Source organism: Saccopteryx bilineata, chromosome 2 (assembly GCF_036850765.1).
Source record: "Saccopteryx bilineata isolate mSacBil1 chromosome 2, mSacBil1_pri_phased_curated, whole genome shotgun sequence".
Lineage (NCBI taxonomy): Eukaryota > Metazoa > Chordata > Mammalia > Chiroptera > Emballonuridae > Saccopteryx > Saccopteryx bilineata.
The window spans coordinates 67,082,490-67,105,052 of record NC_089491.1 but is presented as its reverse complement, the minus strand read 5'-3'; the positions used below and the strand labels follow the sequence as shown (position 1 = coordinate 67,105,052).

Below are 22,563 nucleotides of genomic sequence, written 5' to 3'. Positions count from 1 at the left end.
CTTTCCGCGTTTTGTATAGTGCATTTTCACCAATGAAAGAAAAGTTGGTTTTGCATCTCATTTGCATAATCAAACTTTCTTTGACTTGTCATATGCTTTTTTGATGTTCTTGTTTAATAAAAAAAATCAAATGCTTTTTTTTATCACTTCATATTCATTTTGAAATATTCTCTAATTTTTGTAAGCAGTATAATTTAATGAAGGCCAATGTTGAGTCTTATTTCAGTCAACAAAATCAGCAAATTCTTACAGCCATCTTGGCTGATTGAGCTAACACAGAGTACAGAATCTCTAGTGCTATAATATAGCAATAATTTCAATATTATATTCCTTCTTCTTTGGTCTAGAATCTACTCCTACACAGAAATCTTTCAGTGCCAATATATATTAGCAGTATCTTGCAATTCTTTCCCAGTGTAAGCTTCTCCTATGGTGTCAGAGGTCTTACTCAACTTCCTGGGACATGCAAAGATTTTATTCTGGTTGTGGATCTAGAGGTAAAAAGTCACTGGCATACCTTCTCAAGGTTAATGCTTTAGGGAAGTCATTACAAGATCTTCAAGCTAGGAATGGCCAGCATCTCAGAGAAGGGGAGAAGGACTTCTTAAGCTAGCAAGGGGGACTCAGTAGGATTTGAGGGTTCAAGATAATCAAATTCAACCCAGGCCCTGGTCAGATAGCTCATTTGGCTAGAGAATCATCCCAAAGTGCAGAGGTTGCTGGTTCAATCTCTGGTCAGGGCACAGATGTTCCTATCTCTTGCTCTCTTCCTTCCTTTCTCTAAAATCAATAAAATAAACATTAAAAAAAATCAACCCAAACTACCAAAATGTCCCCATTTCAAGTCTTAGGTTTTTAAATTAATCCCAAACTTTCACATTTAAGACCCAATAAGGCTGTGAATTCAACTTGTGTGGTAATTTGGCAATCTGTAGGATCACTCGATCTGATTTGTAAGTACTTTCTTTCTGCAGCTACAGAAGAAATTCTTTTTTTTTAGTGAGAGACAGAGATAGGAAGGGAGATGAGAAGCATCAACTCATAGCTGTAAGCACTTTAGTTGTTTATTGATTGCTTCTCATATGTGCCTTGAACAAAGGGCTCAAGCAGAGCCAGTGAATGCTTGCTCAAACCAGAGACCTTGGGCACAAGCCAGTGACCTTGGGCTTCAAGCCAGCAATGTTTGGGCTTAAGCCAGTGACTCCATGCTCAAAACTGGTGAGCCTGTATTCAAGCCAGATGAGCTTGCACTCAAGCAGGCGACCTCAGGGTTTTGAACCTGGGACCTCAGCGTCCCACATGGATGCATATCTACTGCACAACTGCTGGGCAGGCAAGAAATTATTTTAGAGCATTGAAGCTGTCTAGATCTCTGAGCTGTCATTTTATTCTGTAAATTCTCCAGGGCATTCAGAAACTGCCAGCTCTCTCAATGGTCCTTGTAGGTATTATTTCTACCAAAAGAATCTAAGCTAGCAAAGACTTGTCTTATATAGGCCCTTTACTCCCCACTAATAATTTAACTGATTGTTTTCATGCAGACTATCATGATCTCATTTTCCACAGGTGAAAATGCTATCATTGACTTCAAACAGGGTTAGATAGCTAATCACAGTTTCCTAAAGCCATTTTTGGCTTCAGTTACAGTCTCCATTAAAGATTATTTAAGAAACAAATAAAAACACTCAGTATTTCGAGCACAGGAGGATTGAAATGCCAGTAATAGGTACATAAAAGCCATTGGAAGATTTGGAAGAGCAAGATGGTAGTTAGACCACCACTATCTTTGGGTCAACCACTGAAGCTGTCTTTAGTCCAGAACAGTGAAAAATTCTCACTGCTTCCTAGGTTGGAAAACCACAGGATATTTCCATTGAGGGACACAGCTGCCCTGCTGTTCCATTGTGAGTGACTGGTAAGGAAGTACTTCATGTTTGCTACCACCTACGTATTTGTCCACTGCTATCAGAGAAACAAGAAAATGGTTTCTGCTTTTATCCCATTTTTCAGTTCTCACACAATTGTATCTTGTTGTCACAAGTCTGACAACATCCAGAGCTCTGGAGCCAAAGGAATCTGGAAACTATAGTTCTCTGGCTTCTAGTCCCTCTGATACATAGAAAGAGCACAGACACTAATGGGAATAGATCTAGACTATTCCCACCACGTGGCATCTAGCACTGAGGGTATCTCCCAACTTTTATGAAGGCTGTACTTCAGTTCCAAATGGATAAAAACTATTCAGACATTTAATCCATCCACCCTGTTTGCCATATACACACTTAAAAAGATTTTATTTATAGATTTTAGAAAGGGAAGAGAGAAAGAGTGGGGGTGGAGGAGTGGGAAATATCAACTTGTAGTTGCTTCTGGTATGTGTCTTGACCAAGCAAGCCTGGGGTTTCTAACTGGTGACTTCAGCACTCCAGGTCTACACTTTATACACTGTACCACCACAGGGCAGGCCATAACATACACATTTTGTCTATTGTTCTAGGTTTTATACTTTTCTGCCTCTCAGCTAGCCTGTTCCTATCAACTACAAAATCCAGAGTATGCAGAGCATGATTAAAGAAGGAAGCTAGAGGAGGTGAAGAAAGATGACAGGTTCTCTTTTTCCTTAGTCTAAGTACAAGTAATGTTTGGATCAGTGGTGGGATTCAAATAATTTGATGAGTTCTCTGCCCTAATGACTGTTTTAAGTATTAAAAAACCATATACCAAAAGGTAGTATACTATTTCATGCATTTAATACTTAAGTAAAAACAATAAAAGAGGTACACAAAACTAGATTGTTATAAGAAAGAGTTTTACAATATTAATGAAAAAATATTAAATAATACCTGAAAAAGAACAATAAAACTGTTATTTAAGATACTTTCATAGTTTCTTGATTGGCATTCTCACTTGCAATTTGCTTTGCGTTTTTCTGAGCATCATTGGCTGTGTGATTTACCCTTAACCATCTTTTCATTGTAGGAGTAGGATCCCATTCCTTACCTATGGACAGAATGAACATTACTATGGTGCTTAGAATATGCTGTTGCACAGATGAATGTTAATAAAGAGTAAGGAATGTAAATTTGTGATTTCCACATTTGGTGGCGGCTGCCCAGGGGCCCACCCTAGAGAACCCTAATTACAAGTGCCATTTTAACAACCAGTCTGCCTAACTCAACAAAAAATTAGGTATCAGTTCTGCCGAACCGGTGTGAACCACATGAATCCCACCACTGGTTCTGATGACTTCAGTCCTTCTCTCTTTCTCATATTAGGACAATTGAAATTTTGAAAATTCAATCTTTTAATAAAAATTTCAGGAAATAATGAGAGAGAGAGCATAGATTTAAAAATTACCTAGGTATAAATAATTTTCCAACTAATATAGTGCAAAATGTATACCTTAATATCTTTTGCATTTTATACACACACACAAATTACATCTGTCTGTAGATAGATAGATCTCCCTCTGTTACTCTCTCTTATCATTTTTTCACTGACCCGGTGAGGCGGGGGTGAGGGGAAGCGAGCCCCGAGGGGCTCTCACTTCTGGCGCCAAGCGCCCGCTGCGCCGGCCTGCGCGACCCGCTCCGGGGACAGTGCCAGGTGGGGAGTTTGACTGGGGCGGTACACCTGTCAAACGGTAACCAGTGCCTTCAATGTATGATCTCTTTTTAAATCCTATTTAAAGATGAGAAAACTGAGCTCCAGAGGTTGAGAAAGTTTCCCACCATCCTACCAGTATCATAGAACTCTCATCTGTTCATATTGATTTCCGTGAGATATGACAGGGAAAAATACTCCAAAATCAATGAAGAGAAACTAACCAATATAAATTATCTGGGCTCCCGGTCACCTTCCATTCCAGCCAGAGGCGGATTTAACGGCGGGCGCACCGGGCGCACGCCCTGGGCTTCGACTTGTGAAGGGCCCCGCAAAACCCCAACTTTACACTTGTTTCTAAATACAGGGCCCAATATTTTCTGCTGCGCCCGGGGCCTCAACCGACCTTAATCCGCCTCTGAATTCTCAGCTGAGTTCCCTAGGCACTTCTCCCGCGGCCGGCCGTTCACCCACATCCCGCAGGACTGATGTCCCAGCCTGGCGCTCCGCAGGTGGTGCGCCCCAGCGTCTCCACCAGCCAGAGATGGAGTGAGAGTAACTGAGGATGCCGGGAGCGGGGGCCCGAGTGAGGGGGTAGGAGGAGGGGGCGGGGTGGGGTCTGTCCCGCCCCCGCGCCTACGCCCATTGGCCGGGCGTTTGCTGGCCCCATTCCCACGGCACGCCCCCAGGGTCACGCTTAAAGTGTGCGGAGCAGGTGCCGCGCTTGGAGCAACAACTTCGCGCGCCTGTCCAGGCTGAGCGCCGCGCCCATTCATCGCCCCGAACCATACTCCCATCTATCGCGCCGCTCATCCTGTGGGAAGGGACTCCAGGCCGGAGAAAGCCTCCACCGGGGGGACCGCGACCTGAAAAGGGGCCGAGAGCGCAACTGACTCTTGTCGTCCCAGGCAGGGGACTGTGGCCGCGACCATGCAGACGTGCGCCAGGGCCTGGGGGCTGCGTCTGGGCGGCGGTGTCCGGGGCAGTGGCCGCCTGGCGGGAGGCGTGGGGCAGCACTGGGCGCTGCACAGCAGAGGCAACAGTAGCGGTGGTGGGGACAGCGGCGGGGCTGGGGCCTCGCGCCTTCTCGAGCGCCTCCTGCCCAGACACGACGACTTCGCCCGGAGGCACATCGGACCTGGGGACAAAGACCAGAGGGAGATGCTAAAGGCCCTGAAACTGGCGGTAAGGACCCCCACCCAGCCCTCCGGACCTCACCGCGCCCAGCCCGGGTTCTGCCTGCGTGGTCTCCCGCCCCCGCCCGAACTCTTCTTCCCTTCGCGTGAGACCTGCGCCCCGGTCCCGGGCCCTGGCGTGGAAGTGAATCCGCGCGCTCGGTCTCGGTGCCCCAGTTTTCTCTCGCCCTTTTATTTTCTTCTCCACCCGCTTTTCGCGCCTCAAAATCATTTGTTTTTCAACCCAAGTCCGTCACCCTGCTGATGAGCCCTAACTTTGCAAGAGGAGGACCTCCTGTTTTATCCGATTAACTCCAGTTGCCGACTTAAGTCCAACCCCGTGAGGCAGAGTCACTACCCTGCTCATTATTTTCTTTCCTCCAAGCGATTTCTAGTTTGCTCAAAGTTGTTCTTTTCTTTTTAAAAAGAAACCGTAATTAGGAGATTTAAATGAGGTTCTCACAAGTATTTGTAGATGCAAAACACAGAGGTGACTCTTTTAACTAAGAAGCATTTTCCTCTCGCTTTCGTGTTCACCGATTTGCGTTTTAATTTTAGAGCATTGATGAATTGATGGAGAGGACGGTCCCCGACAGCATCCGTTTGAAAAGTCCCTTGAAAATAGAAGACCCTGTTTGTAAGTGGCCGGGAGGGCGCCCTGGACGCCGCTTGCTCTGGCCTGTTTGTCTTTTGTGATCTCTGAAAGTCCAGTTCTAGGTTAGGATTGCTCAAGACCGGGAATAACTATGTTTATTTAAAATAAAACAGGAGCCTCAAGGGGCGCGAGAGGGTGGAACATTTAGTTCCATAGGCAGTCAGTTTTGTATCCTAGGACCGAGCTGATGCAGCGCCTTTCTACATCTTTACCTCAGGGCTCCGTGGGATGCGTGCAAATTTCCCAGGGGAAGGCTGTTCACAGACACGTGGGAGGATGTCTCACTAATCAGGCACCCTACCCGGATCATGGTTCTCTTATCCTTTGGGTTGAGAGATGTTATCACCTATGTGGATCAGGATAGAGACTCAGAAGGGACAAAGAAATTGCCTACAGTCATGCAACTAGGGAAGTCACCAAAAAAAATGGAGAGACCTAGATATTTGTTCTTTATACTACAGTAGCTTTTAATTAAAAAAAAGAAATTTATTGATTTGAGAGAGAGAGAAACATCAACTTTTGCTGTTCCACTTATTTATGCATTCCTTGGTTGGTTCTTTTATGTGCCCCGACCAGGTATCAAATCTGCAATCTTGATTATACCACAATAACTTTGTTCTCAGCCAAATTTTATTATTTATACCTACTGAAAGACAGCAGTACTTTTTAAAGTCTGAATGATTTTTGTAGAGAAACACACAAATAAGATTAATGCTTGGTTCAGAGAGCTTAGTTTACTCATAAGCTTTCTTAGACTTTTATTTTATATTTAAAATGTTTTTAACGGTCTGGAGACTGCCTGTTAGAGGTGTTCCAGGACTGGGGCAAAAACCCACATGTCAAAGGGACAGGCAGAACCTAAGAGCTTTAACAGCAACAAAAAAATAATAAGAAAGGATTTTCTTGGGGTTATCTGGTTTTGAATCATAGAGATGCTGTAAGTCAAATGAAAAGAAGTCGATTGGTTTGTTTTGTTTTAGGTTTTAGGACAGAGAGGATATAGAAAATGCAAGCTTTATTTTGTTTTAAAGTAGAGAACTTGAAGTATGAAGCCGGTCCAGCTCAGGCTGTCTAATGTAAGTCAAGCTATACTGAGGACTGCTGCTCTTGTTGGTTTCAGATCTGAACAAATTCCCCGGATGGCCGGGATCTTGTTCATAGAAGAAATTCTGCACATTTTTTTCTGATGAATTGATTTAGACCTAGGGATAGCTGGAAATCTTATCTATTTCAAATTGAGAAAATCAGAATCCTGATTTGTTGGATGTTTTAGGAATGAAGAGTTGTATATTCTTGAAGCAAGCTTGAGGTATATATATGAGCAAATAAATGCCTTTCTGAGACTTTCAAAGTCATAGAATGTTTAGGTCAGCCCTTTTTACAGTATAATCTAAAATAAGATGCTCTTTAAAGCATTAAAGCCTAGAAAATATGTCAAAGTTTTCTATCTTTTTTTTAGCACAGCTACTTGTTTCCAGCTGAATAATTTAAAAACTGAGGGATTTCATTTCTACTGTGTCTCTGTTTCTCTCTCTCCTTGGAAGCAAACTTCTGATAAGTAATTAGCAACTGAAGTGTAAACTTTAAACCCAGCAGCTTCTGTGAGATTTGAGGCTTGTGCCATCTGGTCTGAGGTGACTCAGAAAATATTGTACGGTCCCATGAGCTAGGGAGGATGGCAGGATGCATCGGAAAGGCTTCAGTGCTTTACTCAGGTGTGTATATGTCTTGAGTAATGAATATTTTTCACATAAGGTGAACAAATTTGTACGGGTAACCTGCAATAGTAGCATTTCCATTTAATAGTGGAGCAGCATTATCCAAACCTGGTTTCACATGAATGCCTGTGTTCTACTGTAGTTAGAGAGGAATTCTGGACCAAATATTTGTTTACCATATGCAGAGAAAACTAATAAGAGCTAGTCATAAGTCTTCAGTGCCCTCATAGCTGAGCAAAAAGATTATGCAAACTGTAAGCAGCATGGAGATACTTAGTTTAGTTCTTATGATTAACTTAATATCAAGAGTTTATGTAGTGCTTACCATGTACTGAGCACTTTGTAAAGTACTTATATATATTAATTTAATCCTTGTTATATTGTGAAATAAATACCATTATCACCTCTGTTTTAAAGATGAAGAAACCATGGTACACAGAAGACATGTAATATGCCCAAGGTCACAGCTGGTAAGTGGTGAAGTCAGATTTCTACCTGGGCAGTCCAGCCCCACTGTCCATACTCCAGCCACCAGTCTACACTGCCTTCACTGTGTTCTATGCATGGGGGTGGGTGTACAAAGTAGACAGTTTCTGTCCTAGCTCTTCTGAACTATCCAGTTTGCAGATGTGCACAAATCCAATCACACTAGAATCACTGCCATTTGCCACTGCCCCAGTGGAAATGCAATAACATGCTCAGAGCACAGGTGGGAGCACTCTGCCTGCTGCCAGCGTACAGCACCAGGGCTGGGTACTGAGGGTGAGTTGTGATGCTCTGCTGGACAAGGCTGGGGGTGGTTGCTGCAGGCAGAGAGACCAGCCTGTACAGAACAAAATGGCCTGACAGCATCAGGGAAGTACAGATTGTTCATCTGTCATGCTAGATCCTCCCTCTCCCCTTGGACACTTCAGGAAGTGCCTTGAAAGAATACCTTGATTATCACTGGCTTCTCAGTAAGTCATACTTCAGAGAAAGAAACAAAGCTACTCAGTTCAAAACTCTTATCATTTTCATCTTATAAGTGAATCCCCTTCCCTCATTTATATACATACACAAGGGAAAAAAGTAAGATGAAATATTTGTTTCTCTTGATGGTCATTATGAATAATTTTAGCTTTCTCTTTGTTACTTTGCTTTTTCTAGATTTTCTACAATCAATATTTTTATTTTGTAATAAATACAAAACTTAAAAGTACTTTAAAGATGACTTGACCAGGCGGTGGCACAGTGAATAGAGCATCAGACTGGGACGCGGAGGACCCAGGTTTGAAACCCCGAGTCACTGGCTTGAGTGCAGGGTCATCCAGCTTGAGCATGAGCTCACCAGATTGAGTGCAGGGTCGCTGGCTTGAGCGTGGGATCGTAGACATGACCCCAAGGTCACTGGCTTGAGCGCAAGGTTGCTGGTTTGGGCAAGGGTTCACTCGCTCTGCTGTAGCCCCCTGGTCAAGGCACATATGAGAAAGCAATCAATGAACAACTAATGTGCTGCAATGAAGAATTGATGCTTCTCATCTCTTTCCCTTCCTGTCTGTTTGTTCCTATCTGTCCCTCTCTCTGACTCTCTCTCTTTCTCTGTCAAAAAAAAAAAAAGTACTTTAAAGATGAAGCCAATCACTTTTAGCTGATACGCCTCACTGTGCAATATTTTCGGGAAGTCATCTCAAGTTAACCAGACTGAACTAGTCCATAATTTCACAGAAGCTGCAGCATTTAAAGTTTACACAAAATTGCACATTACTTATTGTGATCATGCTTAGAAAGAAGAGAGGAGAAACTAAATTGCCTGATGTTCAAAGTGGTCAACCAGAACCAAGCAGCTGAGCTGTCAGAACAGACCCAGCTTCGAAACCCCAAGGTGTCCAACCTGAGTGTGGGGTCACCAGCTTGAGTGTACGGGATCATAGACATGGCCCCATGGTTGCTGACTTGAAGCCCAAAATCGCTGGCTTGAGGAAGGGGTAATTGGCTCAGGTGGAGCCCCCTGGTCAAGGCATGTATGAGAAAGCAAGTATTGTGCAATTTCCTGGATTGTCATTAGAGATAGAAATCTGGCTTTCTGCAAGTCTCTTACAGCAGGCTGTCTTCTGGGGTGGTATGTGGTAGCTAAAAAGATTGGCTATCAGAGCAGGCTGCTGCAGGATGCAGGTGAAAGTTCTGTGGTTATATATAGTATGGCCACCGTCTATTTAATTTAATATCTCACAATAGAGTTTATCTTGTCTTTTTTTGCCATTAGTTTTTGTTAGGCAGACCCTTGCAGATCTATTGCCTGATTTTTAAATGTTTATTGGCCATTTGTTGTGTGCAAGGCACTGTGAGGATAGATATATGAATAAATATAGTCACTATCCTAAAGAAGCTTCCATCTTACCTTTGTAATATAAAGTAAGTCAGAAAGTTAAAAAGTTTTAGGTGCCATGAGAACTATGAATAAAATGCTCTTACTCTTCAGAAATGATATGAAGTTGGATAGGAAAACAGGGATTTCTGAAACAATGTAAAGAGTTAAAATACATCTTTCTTCTGTTAGAAGCAAAGACAATATCTTTACATTGACAATGTTTTTGTGTGTGTATGTTATAAAAACAACTCAAGTAAAAAAGGTAATACTTTCATTCTGAAAAAGAAAATGGCAAAATACAATGTGCAAAAGCGTAAATCTCTGAGTATTTGAGTATTGTTGCAGTCTTATCCTTGATAGAATGTTATCAGAATAATTAGGCTGTCAATTATTTGGGGATTCTGGAGTGTTTTTCAATACCACCAAGCAATTCTTGAGGATACCGACAGTGTGTCCTACAATTTAACTCAGTTTTGATACTCTCTACCTAGAGATAGAATCAGAGCTCATAGATTACAGACTCAGTCTCCTAAGACTGCCCCTATTTCAGATGCCCATAGCAAGTCCAGGTTGTCATCTGTGCTTCTGACCAACAAGTGATAAACTGAAGGTTTCCATGACTCACTCCTTGGGTTTGATTAATTTGCTGGCATGGCTCACAGAACTCAGAGAAACTTTACCTGAACTTTATCAGTTTATTAAAAAGGGTATTATAAAAGATACAAGTGGATGCTGAAACAATGAGGTACATAGGATAAGGTCTGGAAGGGTCCTGAGTACAGGAGCTTCTGTCCTTGTGGAACTGAGATGGGCCACCCTCCCTGCAGCCATCCCAGAAATTCATTAAATCTATCATTGAAGCTGGAACAGGCAGTGGTGCAGTGGATAGAGCATGGGCCTGGGATGCTGAGGACCCAGCTTCCAAACCCCAAGGTGTCCAACTTGAGTGTGGGGTCACCAGCTTGAGTGTTTGGGATCATAGACATGGCCTCATGGTTGCTGGCTTGAGGCCCAAAATCACTGGCTTGAGGAAGGGGTTATTGGCTCAGGTGGAGCCCCCTGGTCAAGGCATGTATGAGAAAGCAATCAATGAACAACTAAAGTGCCTCAACTACTAGTTGTTGCTGCTCACCTCTCTCCTTTCCTGTCTCTCTCTCTCTCTGTCTTTCACTAAAATAAATAAATAAATAAATAAATCTGAACCTTTCCTCTCTTCCCCTTTCCAGAGGGCTGAGGGTGGGGCTGAAAATTCCAATACTCTAATCACATGGCCTTTCTGATGATCAGCCCTATTCTGAAACCAAGTAAGGACCACACACTAAGTCACTTCAGTAGCAGAAATTCAAATGTGATCAAAGGGCTTATATGAATAACATAGGACTCCTATTACTCAGGAGATTCAAAGGCAAGTATTAAATATATTTCTATTATACTATTGAAGTAGTTCTTTGGTAGTATATTTCTGATAGAAGTGGAGAACTAAAAATATTTATTATAAAATAAATGAAGCTGAAAATAAATTATAATAATTCCCCCTTCCTTTTTAAATTTAGAGCACCAAACTAGAAATCTTAGTCTTTATAATGTATTACTGTAAAGCCAGTAGCCACGGCCACCATCACAGGCGCCTGACTCGTGCAGGTTCGCATTTGATTCGGACAGATGGTAATGAAACAGTGGAGTCAAGAACTCATGGGCCACTATCTTTAATCCTAGTTTGCACTCGGCGGGCAAGAAATACACACAGTGGGAAAACACTTCCCTTTCCATTCATGGCTCCCAAAGCCCCTGACTGATCTGAGTTTCCTAGAATCAAAGGTTTGTACCTCACCAGCCTTATTCACCTCCATTCCCCATCTTCTTCTCTCTGTACAAACTGGCATCTCCTTGAGCATTCTGCCATCTTGGCTGCCTCTCCCCTGCAATGCTGATTGGTGGCAGGATCTGAGAGAGAGAGAGCCCCTGGTCTGCCTTATTTTATAGTGTAGAAATTAAAACCTTTAAGCCAGGGGTAGTCAACCTTTTTATACCTACTGCCCACTTTTGTATCTCTGTTAGTAGTAAAATTTTCTAACTGCCCACGGGTTCCACAGTAATGGTGATTTATAAAGTAGAGAAGAAACTTTACTTTATAAAATTTACAAAGCAGAGTTACAGCAAGTTAAAGCATATAATAATTACTTACCAAGTACTTTATGTTGGATTTTTGCTAAGTTTGGCAGAATAAATCTTTATAAAATAACTTACTATAGTTAAATCTATCTTTTTATTTATACTTTGGTTGCTCCGCTGCCGCCCACCATGAAAGCTGGAATGCCCACTAGTGGGCGGTAGGGACCAGGTTGACTACCGCTGCTTTAAGCCAATATACAAATAAGAAAATCTCTGATACAAAGCCACTTATCTGAGGCATAAATGAGATTCCTCATAAGAGTGCACCACCCCACATCATGCAACAGTCAAGGGTGTGGGGAAAAGCTTAGTTTTGAGAAGATCTTAGTATCAGAAGGGTGTTGAAAATATCTTAGTATTAAAAGGGTGGGAAGGCTCAGTCTTAAAACTTAGCCTTAGGCCAGGGGTCTCAAACTCACGGCCTGCGGGCCGCATGCAGCCCGCCGAACAATTTTGTGTGGCCCGCAGACTAATCCACGAAGTTCAAAATATTTTGGATAAAATTAAGTAAGCCTAGGGGCCTACTTGTATTTTTCATTTCTCTATCATCCTAGCTAGATATTAGCTTAGTTAACAGCAGTTGTGATGCGAACTACAGTTTCTGGTTGTTTTGTGACACTGAGTAAACTGCATTTACGATTGTGCTTGTTGTACTGATTTTTTTGTTTTGTTTTCAACTGCAGTAAGAAAAGTGTTGCGTAACAGTTGCCTTTTTTAGACCTAGTGCGGCCCGCTGAACGGCTGTGATCTTGCTCTGCGGCCCACATGCTGAGTTGAGTTTGAGACCCCTGCCTTAGGCTATAAGGACCTTGTGAGCTAAGATCTTAGAATTAAAAGGGTGGGAAAGGCTTGGTCTTAAAACTAAGCCTTAGGCTATAAGGAACTTGTGAGCTTACAGCCTGTCCCCCACACCCAATGCAAACTATAAGCAAGCAGACATACATCATATTTGCAAACTTCTTTGACCAACATTCCACCCCTTTTGCTCACTTTACAATCTAAAGCACAGGTATTACCGCACAAGGAAATTAGGCACATTACACAAATTACAACAATGCACAAATCATACAATTTTGACAATTACAAAGGTACATTTCACCACTATTTGAGCACTTTGCCAAAAGTACAAAGTGTCCTCAGATGCCTCTGCCCCCATCCTTGCCGTCCTGGCAGGTCTTACACTGTCCCAAGGAGGAGCACATGGCAATGGCAGTCAGCATTTCCATCTCTGCTCTGGAGGTCATAATGGCATTCACCCCTATGTCCCCAACTCGTGGACCTACCAGGGGTGTAGTAGGTACTCCTTGCTGCTGGGCTCTGGAGACTGCAGACGGCATCTTCAGTCTTCTCATCCTCAGTAGAGGAGCTGGAAATGTCAGCTCCCACCATCAGGTTCGAGCCCTGGGCTGCCACTGCCTGCTGCCCCATAAGCCTTGCAGCCCAGGCTCCACCTCAGCCCCGGCCTCCTGCCACAGTTGGCTCTGGGCAATCTCCAGGGCAATCTGCAACTCACACACCTGTGATTCCTTCTCCAGCACTTGCTCCATTTCCAGGTGAATCTCATAACCTGGTCAGCCTTCTTCTCCAGTGCTTGCTCCAGCTCCTTCCACTGCTTGGTTTGCAGGTCCCAGGCAGACTCTTCCACAGAGCTCTCAATTTCCTCATGCATGGCTGTAAAAGTCAGCCAGCCTACAGTCCTCAAAAGGAAAGCCATGGGGAACCATAACAGCAGCTAGTCCTTTACTTCACTGCTCAGAGGTGTTAGTGGCTCCATATCGATTTGATCCAAATACTGCTAACTATGCCAAATGTAATGACAGTAGCCACAGCCACCATTACAGCTGCCTGGCTCTTGTAGGTTCACATTTGATTCGGACAGATGGTAATGAAACAATGGAGCCAAGAACTGGTGGGCCATTACCTTTTTTTTTTTTTTTTTCTGAAGCTGGAAACGGGGAGAGAGAGTCAGACAGACTCCCGCATGCGCCCGACCGGGATCCACCCGGCACGCCCACCAGGGGCAACACTCTGCCCACCAGGGGGCAATGCTCTGCCCCTCCGGGGCGTCGCTCTGCCACAACCAGAGCCACTCTAGCACCTGGGGCAGAGGCCAAGGAGCCATCCCCAGCGCCCAGGCCATCTTTGCTCCAATGGAGCCTTGGCTGTGGGAGGGGAAGAGAGAGACAGAGAGGAAGGAGGGGAGGGGGTGGAGAAGCAAATGGGCGCTTCTCCTATGTGCCCTGGCCGGGAATCGAACCCGGGTCCCCCGCACACCAGGCCGACGCTGTACCGCTGAGCCAACCGGCCAGGGCCTAGGCCATTACCTTTAATCCTAGCTCACACCGGGCAAGCTTACAGCCTGTCTCCCACACCCAATGCAAACTATAAGCGAGCAAACATATACATCATATTTGCAAACTTATTTGACCAACAATTACTTTTAGCATTAAGATGTTTGGACAGCCAACCTAAATAAGAAGGTAAACTGAAGCTCCAGTTACCAGAAATTTTAGTATATTGGGAATGAATGGCAGAAAAATTGCCATTTAGGAAACATGAAGTATCAAGCCACAGTTGAGTTCAGTCCCTTGAGGGTTTAGGGCAGGCTGGATTTATGGGCAAGCAGCACAAATAAGGGGAAGTTAAGCCAGAGTCCAAGCAGCCAGGTCATTGGTCAGGAGGTAAGTCTTGATCTTCTGGAGGGCAGGCATTTATGGGAAATCAGTCACTAAGTTCTCAAGTTCCATTCTTCTGAGGGGGAGATTCTCCATTTCATATCTTCTGGTTCCATTGTAGATTGTAATCTTTTTACAGGGCTTCCTTCCCTCCCCCTCACACCTTCCCCAACACTTGTCATTTGTTGATTTATTTATGATAGCTATTCTAACAGGTTAAGGTGATATCTTATTGTGGGTTTGTTTTTCTTTTTACAGGAACAGAGAGAGGGATAGATAGGGACTGACAGACAGGAACGGAGAGAGATGAGAAGCATCAATCATCAGTTTTTCATTGAGACACCTTAGTTGTTCATTGACTGCTTTCTCACATGTGCCTTAACTGCAGGCCTTCAGTAGACTTAGTAACCCCTTGCTCGAGCCAGTGACCTTGGGTCCAAGCTGGTGAGCTTTTTGCTTAAGCCAGATGAGTCTGCGCTCTAGCTGGTGACCTCTGGGTCTCGAACCTAGGTCCTCTGCATCCCAGTCTGATGCCCTATCCACTGTGCCACCACCTGGTCAGGCTTATTGTGGTTTTAATTTGCATTTCTCTGGTTATTAGTGATGTTGAGTATCTTTGTATTTCTATTGGTCATCTGTATGTCCTCTTTGGAGAAGTTTCTATTCAGGTTCTTTGCCCATTTTTATCATTAATTAACTTATTTATAAAGATTTTATTTATTGATTTTAGAGAGAAGGAAAGAGGGAGAAAGATCATAGCTGCTTTACTTTAGTTCATTGATTGCTTCTTGTGTGTGCCTTGACTGGGCAAGCCTGGGGTTTTGAACTGGTGACGTCAGTGTTCCATGTTGACGCTCCTATCTATCTGCCAAACCACCACAGGTCAGGCATACATTTTTCTTTAAAATTTTTTTCATTAATTTGAGAGAGGGAAAGAGAGAGAGAGAGAGAAACATCAATTTGCTGTTCTACCTAGTTGTGCACCCATTGATTGCTTCTCATACATGCTCTGACTGGAGATTGAACCCACAACCTGGGTATGCTGAAATGATGCTCTGTCCCCTGAACAATCTGGCCAGGGCTCCAGTGCCTATTTTTTAACTGGATTGTTTGTTTTTTTGGTGTTGAGTTTTATGAGTTTTTTATAATTTTTTTTATGTTAACCCCTTATCAGATGTATCATTGACAAATATGTTCTCCCATTAAGTAGGTTCTCTTTTCATTTTGTTGATTATTTCCTTTGCTCTGCAAAATTTTTTTAGTTTGATATAGTCACATTTGTTTATTTTTTCTTTTGTTTCCCTTGCCTGAGGAGATACCGGTATATTTTTAAACAATATTGCTGCCAGGCAGTGGTGCAGTGGATAGAGTGTTGACCTGGGACACTGAAGACCCAGGTTTGAAACCCAGGGGTCACTGGCTTGAGTGCAGACTTATCTGGCTTGAGCACAGGCTCACCAGCTTGAGTGCGGGATTGATGTCTTGGGTGTGGGGTCATAAACATGACCCCAAGCTTGCTGGTTTGAGCCCAGTGTCCTTGGCTTGAGTAAGGGGTCACCGGCTCAGCTGGAGCCCCCTGGGTCAAGGCATATATGAGAAAGCAATCAATAAACAACTAAAGTGCTGCAACAAAGAATTGATGTTTCTCAGTTCTCTCTCTTCCTGTCTCTTTGTTTATCCCTTTCTCTCTCTGTCTCTTTGTCTCTCTCTTGTTAAAAAAAAAAGTGCGAACCTGCTGAATTTCACCTCTGCTTGTTCCCCATCTTAATGGAAATGCTTTTAGTTTAGTTGAATATGATATTGACTATGAATTTGTTGTATGTGACCTTCATTCTGTTGAGGTATATTCTCTCTATTCCCACTCTGATAAGAGTTTTTATCATAAATGGAAGCTGGGTTTTATCAAATGCTTTTCTGCATCGAATGATATAGTCATGTGGTTTTTATTTATTTATTTTTTGTTTCTTTCATTTTGTTTATGTAGTGAATCACATTTATTGATTTGTGGATATTGTACCAACTTTGCATCACTGGAATAAATACCACTTCATCATGGTATGATCTTTTCAATATATTGCTGGAATCTGGTTTGTTATATTTTGTTGAAAATTTTTGCATCTATGCTTACTAGGGATATTGGCCTATGACTTTCTTTCTTTGTAGTATCTTTATCTGGTTTTACAGTTAGGATCATGCTGGCCTTGTGAAAGAACTGGGCGGGGGGGGGGGCTTCTCTCCTCTTGAATTTTCCAGAATCATTTGAGAAGAATAGGTGTCAGTTCTTCTTTGAATGTTTGGTAAAATTCTTGTGTGAAGCCATCCAGTCCAGGACTTTTATATTTTGGGAGTGTTTTGATTACTGGTTCAATTTCACTGGCTGTAATCTGTCTACACAGATTCTCTGATTCTTCCTGATTCAGTTTTGGAAGATTGTTTGTTTCTAGGAATTTATGCATTTCATCCAGATTGTATAATTTGTTGGCATAGAGTTGTTTATAATATATTTTTTTAATTTCTTGTATTTCTGTGGAGCCAGCTGTTACTTCTCCTCTTTTATTTCTGCTATTATTTATTTGGGTCCTCTCTTTTTTTTTCCCATGGTGAGTGGATAAAAGTTTATCTACTTATTTTTTTTTAAATTTTATTTGTGTGTGCTGGTCATTAGTGAACAGCCTTAGCACCTTCTCACATGGGTAACTCTACAGGCTGCTTGAATGTCCTTATAACATGGCAGCTGGAGTCCTGCAGACCAGTGATTCTAGAGAGCAGGAAAGCCGGGCAGAAGCTATTCTTTTTATGATCTTGCCTTAGGAGTCCTATAGCATCACTCACACCATATTCTACTCATTAGAGTTAGTCACTAATTATGACCCAAGAGAATGGCAATTAGTTTCCACCTTTTGAAGTGAGGAGTGTAAAAATTACAGACAGACACACACACACACATACACACACACATATATAATAGTGAGATCAAGAGAGAGAAAGAGACAGACAGACAGATAGGAAGGGAGAAAGTTGAGAAACATAAATTCTTTGTTGTGGCACCTTAGTTGTTCATGATTGCTTTTTCATATGTGCCTTAAATGGAGGACTCTAGCCAGGCCAGTGACCCCTTGCTCAAACCAGCAACCTTGGGCTCAAGTCAGCAATCTTTGGGCTCAAGCCAGAGACAATGGGACCATCAATGATTCCACACTCAAGCCAGTGACCTTGCACTCAAGTCAAATGAGCCCATGCTCAGGCTGGCGACCTTGGGGTTTTGAACCTAGGACCTCAGCATCCCAGGTTGATGCTCTGTCCACTGTGCCACCATCCATACACTCTTCACCCTCACATATGCATAGCCTCTCTCATTATCCATGTCTTCCATAAGAGTTTCAACTGATACCTACATTACACATCATTGCCTAAAGTCCATAGTTTATATTACTATTCACTCTTCGTGTTGTACATTCTATGGGTTTGGAAAAATGTATAATGACATGTATCTACTGTTATAGTATTATAAAGAATAGTTTCACAGCCCTAAATATCACTTGCAGGCATATTTTTTGTTTGTTTAATTTTTTTATATGTATTGATTTTAGAGAGAGGAAAGGAGAGAGAGAGAAAAAAACATCAATTTGTTGTTCCACTTATTAATGCATTTATTAGTTGATTCTAGTATGTGCCCTGACCAGCGATTGAACCCACAAACCTTGGCATATCAAGGTAACACTCTAACCAACTGAGCTACCTGGCCAGGGCTGCAGATATATATTTTTAAAACTACCACATTTATCTAAATTAGCACACTTCCTATATTAAATTGAGTTTTATTTAACTTTAAAAAATATTCATTGAAATCAATTATATTGTATTGTAAATATAGTGTTACTCTTGAGGACCATTAGGTACATAGGACTATTTGTCCATATAGATATTAAATTCCCTACACTACTCATCTTTGTCACTATTGAATTTTATGCTATTAACAAATCTATTTTTACAACTTTCTTTATCTCCTTTCATTCCTCATTTATTGAGAGGCTTCTATGGAAGATAAGATACTGTTTAAGGCACTGAGAGTACAAGAGTAAGGAGGTAAAAGATGATGAATATATGATCCAAGAGAGTATAGATTACAACTGATAGGGAGATAAATATTTAGTAGCTCTAGAGGTCTGAAGATAAGATGAATGGTTTGGTTGGAGTTATGGCATGAGCAGAAGCATAGAAGTGTTGATGCACATGGTTATTTGAGAGACGGTGTATAGAACACTAGGCTGCAGAGAGTCATAGCAAGCAAGGTATGGAGGGCTCAGAACCCTGATAAAGGATTTGTTTTCTTTTACATAATGGGGAGACATTTACAGTTATTACAGAGGGAAGTCACATGATCCAACACAGTTTACAGAGTGCCTCTGAGGTCAGCAGCAAGGAGGTAAACTGAGAGATTGCTGCAGAGATTAGAGGTGAGATGTTAAAAGCACCTTAGTTCAGGTTTACCAGGAAGCAGTCACCAAGACAATATTAGAAATACAAGAAATGTATTGGGGGTAGGAGCAGGAGAAGGCAGGGGAGCCTTTAGACCAGGGATCCCCAAACTACAGCCCGCGGGCTGCATGCGTCCCCCTGAGCCCATTTATCCAGCCCCCGCCGCACTTCCGGAAGGGGCACCTCTTTATTGGTGGTCAGTGAGAGGAGCACAGGACACACGCGTCATGGCTCTGGAAGCGTGTCATATCACTTGTTATGGCTAGCAGTGACAAATATGGAACTGTACATTGACCATCTCATTAGGCAAAAGCAGGCCCATAGTTCCCATTGAAATACTGGTCAGTTTGTTGATTTAAATTTACTTGTTCTTTATTTTAAATATTGTATTTGTTCCTGTTTTGTTTTTTTACTTTAAAATAAGATATGTTCAGTGTGCATAGGGATTTGTTCATAGTTTTTTTTTTATAGTCCAGCCCTCCAACAGTCTGAGGGACAGTGAACTGGCCCCCTGTGTAAAAAGTTTGGGGACCCCTACTTTAGACCATCATGTAATGCTGATCTTGGTGGAAGGAGGGGAGACAAATGGAAGGAGGATTGGGTAGGAAAAACAATCTTAGACTGCAGCACAGATAAATAAAGTTTGATCAATACAAACAGGAGTCCTCAAGCTAAAGTTGCCCATGGAAGAAGTTTTGTATCTTACAAAAATGGGTCTGCATTAGTTTTCCTACTGGGCTTAGTAATTGGCTGGGAGCAGCCTGTGGGAAGCATAGTTTCTGTACAAATATGGTGGTTGACCCAGAGGAGCAGCAGGTGTGACTCTCAGTCGCTTTCTAGGCGGAGTGTCTTGGGGTGATGGTGATGAGGGAATAGGAAGAAGTGGAAGGTCCTGGAAGAAGGTGAGATTGAGTCATGTTTGAACAGAATTGAGTTTGAGGTGCTCGTGGAAAATCATTTGGGAAAGTTGAAGCAATAGTTGGAAATGAGTCAAGGGCTGAAGAGAAATATAAGAGGTGGAGTTACAGATGTCATGAGTCTTCTGAATGGATTCATAGGAATGAGTGAAATTTCCTAGGGATGGAGTATAGAGTATGGGGAAGAAAATGGCAACCAGGATGATGTTGGGAAATGTAGCACGCAAAAGGAGGGAGACAGAGTGGTCTGAGCTGGAGTAATCCAAGAGGCTGGACGATAAATTTTCAGTCAGGGAGTTGTGGACCACAGTGTCAGACCTTTCTTAGGCATAAGAGAGAAGAAAGTTCATTTGAAGAAATAAGGAAGGACACTCCGAGATGGGAGGCATTGAGGAACTACCTGTCTGATAATCTGAGTGAGAGGCAGGAAGGGGAAGACTGAGCATTAGAGAGAAGAGGGAAAGTTTCAGAAGAGCTATTATGAACACCAGGGTAGTGAGGAACCTAGACTAACCTACATGGGGAACCTGCTGAGGTTGAATAGCTTGAATTGTAAGATCTGGTAGGGTCCCCTCACCCCAGCATCATTTAGTGACCTGGAAGCAGGATAGAGAAATGTGGTGAGTGAATTTAACTGAAGTTGGAGATCGGCAAAGTCAAGAGGCCAAGGATTTCAAGATCTGGTAGCAGCACAGGCTGGCTGGGGTGGGAGACAGGTGAAGCACTCCGGCAAGTCCATGGCGATGGAAGCTCTGTGACTGCCTCCTGGACTGGAAGTGGCCCCCACATCATCCTCTTCTCTGGGCTGCTTACTTCTGAGTCGACTCAGAAGCTTTGGGGTGGTTACTACACTTTGGAGGTTGTGAGTTACTTGCAGGCAGGTCTGTTTTGACTTCTGTTGCTTATATACTCTTTGCACCCACCAAATGACACTGGACCTTGATTCAATAAGTCTCCATCATGTGTTGTGTGAGTCACTGATCTTATTTTGACTTCTTAGTGTTGTTTTACTTATTAAACCCAAAGTATTTTCATAAAAATGCAAAATAGGAATTTTAGTAAGGATTCTCAATGTCTATATTATCAACACACTAACTGATTAAACAATGAAGAAACAAAATTTTGGAAAATCTGAAATTATTGTAGGCATTTTATTATTTCACAGAACTTGCTTAATAGCTGCAAGTTTCCATATTCAAATGTTTTGCTGAGGCTCATGCTTTTAGGGAGTGAGAACAATTTGTGCATTAATTTGTCATCATGGATTCTGTCATGAGTAAATTATTGTGTATATCAAGCTAGCTGTATGTGGGAGTTCAAGTGAATTTTGACCATCTCATTAGCCAAAAGCAGGCCCATAGTTCCCATTGAAATACTGGTCAGTTTGTTGATTTAAATTTACTTGTTCTTTATTTTAAATATTGTATTTGTTCCTGTTTTGTTTTTTTACTTTAAAATAAGATATGTGCAGTGTGCATAGGGATTTGTTCATAGTTTTTTTTTATAGTCTGGCCCTCCAACAGTCTGAGGGACAGTGAACTGGCCCTCTGTGTAAAAAGTCAACACCTTGATTCATGTATATTTTCTCAGCACCTACTATATGTTCCCAGCAACTGCTATGCCCCTGCCCACATAGAGATTATAATTTAGTTGTTGAAATTCTAAATGGAGGCCCTGGCCGGTTGGCTCAGCAGTAGAGCGTCGGCCTGGCGTGCGGGGGACCCAGGTTCGATTCCCGGCCAGGGCACATAGCGCCCATTTGCTTCTCCACCCCCCCCCTCCTTCCTCTCTGTCTCTCTCTTCCTCTCCCACAGCCGAGGCTCCATTGGAGCAAAGATGGCCCGAGTGCTGGGGATGGCTCCTTGGCCTCTGCCCCAGGCGCTAGAGTGGCTCTGGTCTCGGCAGAGCGACGCCCCGGAGGGGCAGAGCATCGCCCCCTGGTGGGCAGAGCGTCGCCCCTGGTGGGCGTGCCGGGTGGATCCCGGTTGGGCGCATGCGGGTGTCTGTCTGTCTCTCCCCGTTTCCAGCTTCAGAAAAGAAAAAAAAAGAAAGAAAAAAAAAGAAATTCTGAATGGACTCCATACTCCATATGCTTATTCCTTTGATCTATAAAAAAATTATCTCTCTCTTTTTTAAAGGTTTTATTTATTGATTTTACAGAGAGAGGGAAGAAGAGGGTAGTGAGAACTATAGATGTTTCAGTTTAGTTGTTCATTGCTTGGTTGTTACTTGTCATGTGTGCCTTCACTGGGTAAGCCCAGTGTTTCAAACTGGTGACTTCAGCATTTCAAGTCAACGCTCTATACACTGTACCACTACAGGCCAGGCAAAAAATTATCTCTTTTTGGCAAGTGTGCTAGATTGAGTTGAAGTCTTAGAACATATCCTTCTCTTTTTGTTCTTGCTTTGGTGGCCATAAAAATGTACCCACAACACAGCAAAGAAGAAAAATACTCCAGGACTTCTACCCTGATTCTCATTTCAAACTGATCATTTGACTTGATTATATAGGTCAACTGGTATTCCAGGTAAATATTATGATTTGTAATATTTCTCTGCAAGTTTCTTTTAAATTTTTTCGTAGATTGAATGAAGAGAGGCAGTGGAGGAGGTGCCCCACAGAAAGTAGTGTGACCCAAGTTCAAGGAATAAATAGCCAACCAACATGGTACCCTTGCTTTCTGCTTCCCCACTGTGGGGTGGGGTGCTGTTTTTATTTTTCGGCAGCTGGTATAAAGATCTTGAATCTGTGTATCTTTCAAGAGAGAAGGAAGAGCTATAGGGACTGTACAGTTTTTGGAAATGAGGAACCAACAAGCCAT

At 42.7% G+C, this 22,563-nt stretch overlaps 1 protein-coding gene across 2 annotated transcripts in view; it reads left to right on the top strand.

Moving 5' to 3' along the window:
* The first annotated feature begins 4,339 nt into the window (after positions 1–4,339).
* The window catches only part of GLDC (glycine decarboxylase), a 107,626-nt gene continuing 89,402 nt past the window's right edge, over positions 4,340–22,563 (top strand). Inside the window, exons 1-3 of one of the 2 annotated variants that reach the window (XM_066257221.1) lie at positions 4,731–4,788; positions 5,337–5,415; positions 7,569–7,621. In XM_066257221.1, the coding sequence (XP_066113318.1) occupies positions 7,603–7,621 (19 nt within the window). In that variant the 5' untranslated portion in view covers positions 4,731–4,788; positions 5,337–5,415; positions 7,569–7,602. Of the gene's footprint in view, positions 4,789–5,336; positions 5,416–7,568; positions 7,622–22,563 lie in introns of both variants that reach the window. The other variant, XM_066257220.1, reaches the window with a different exon arrangement.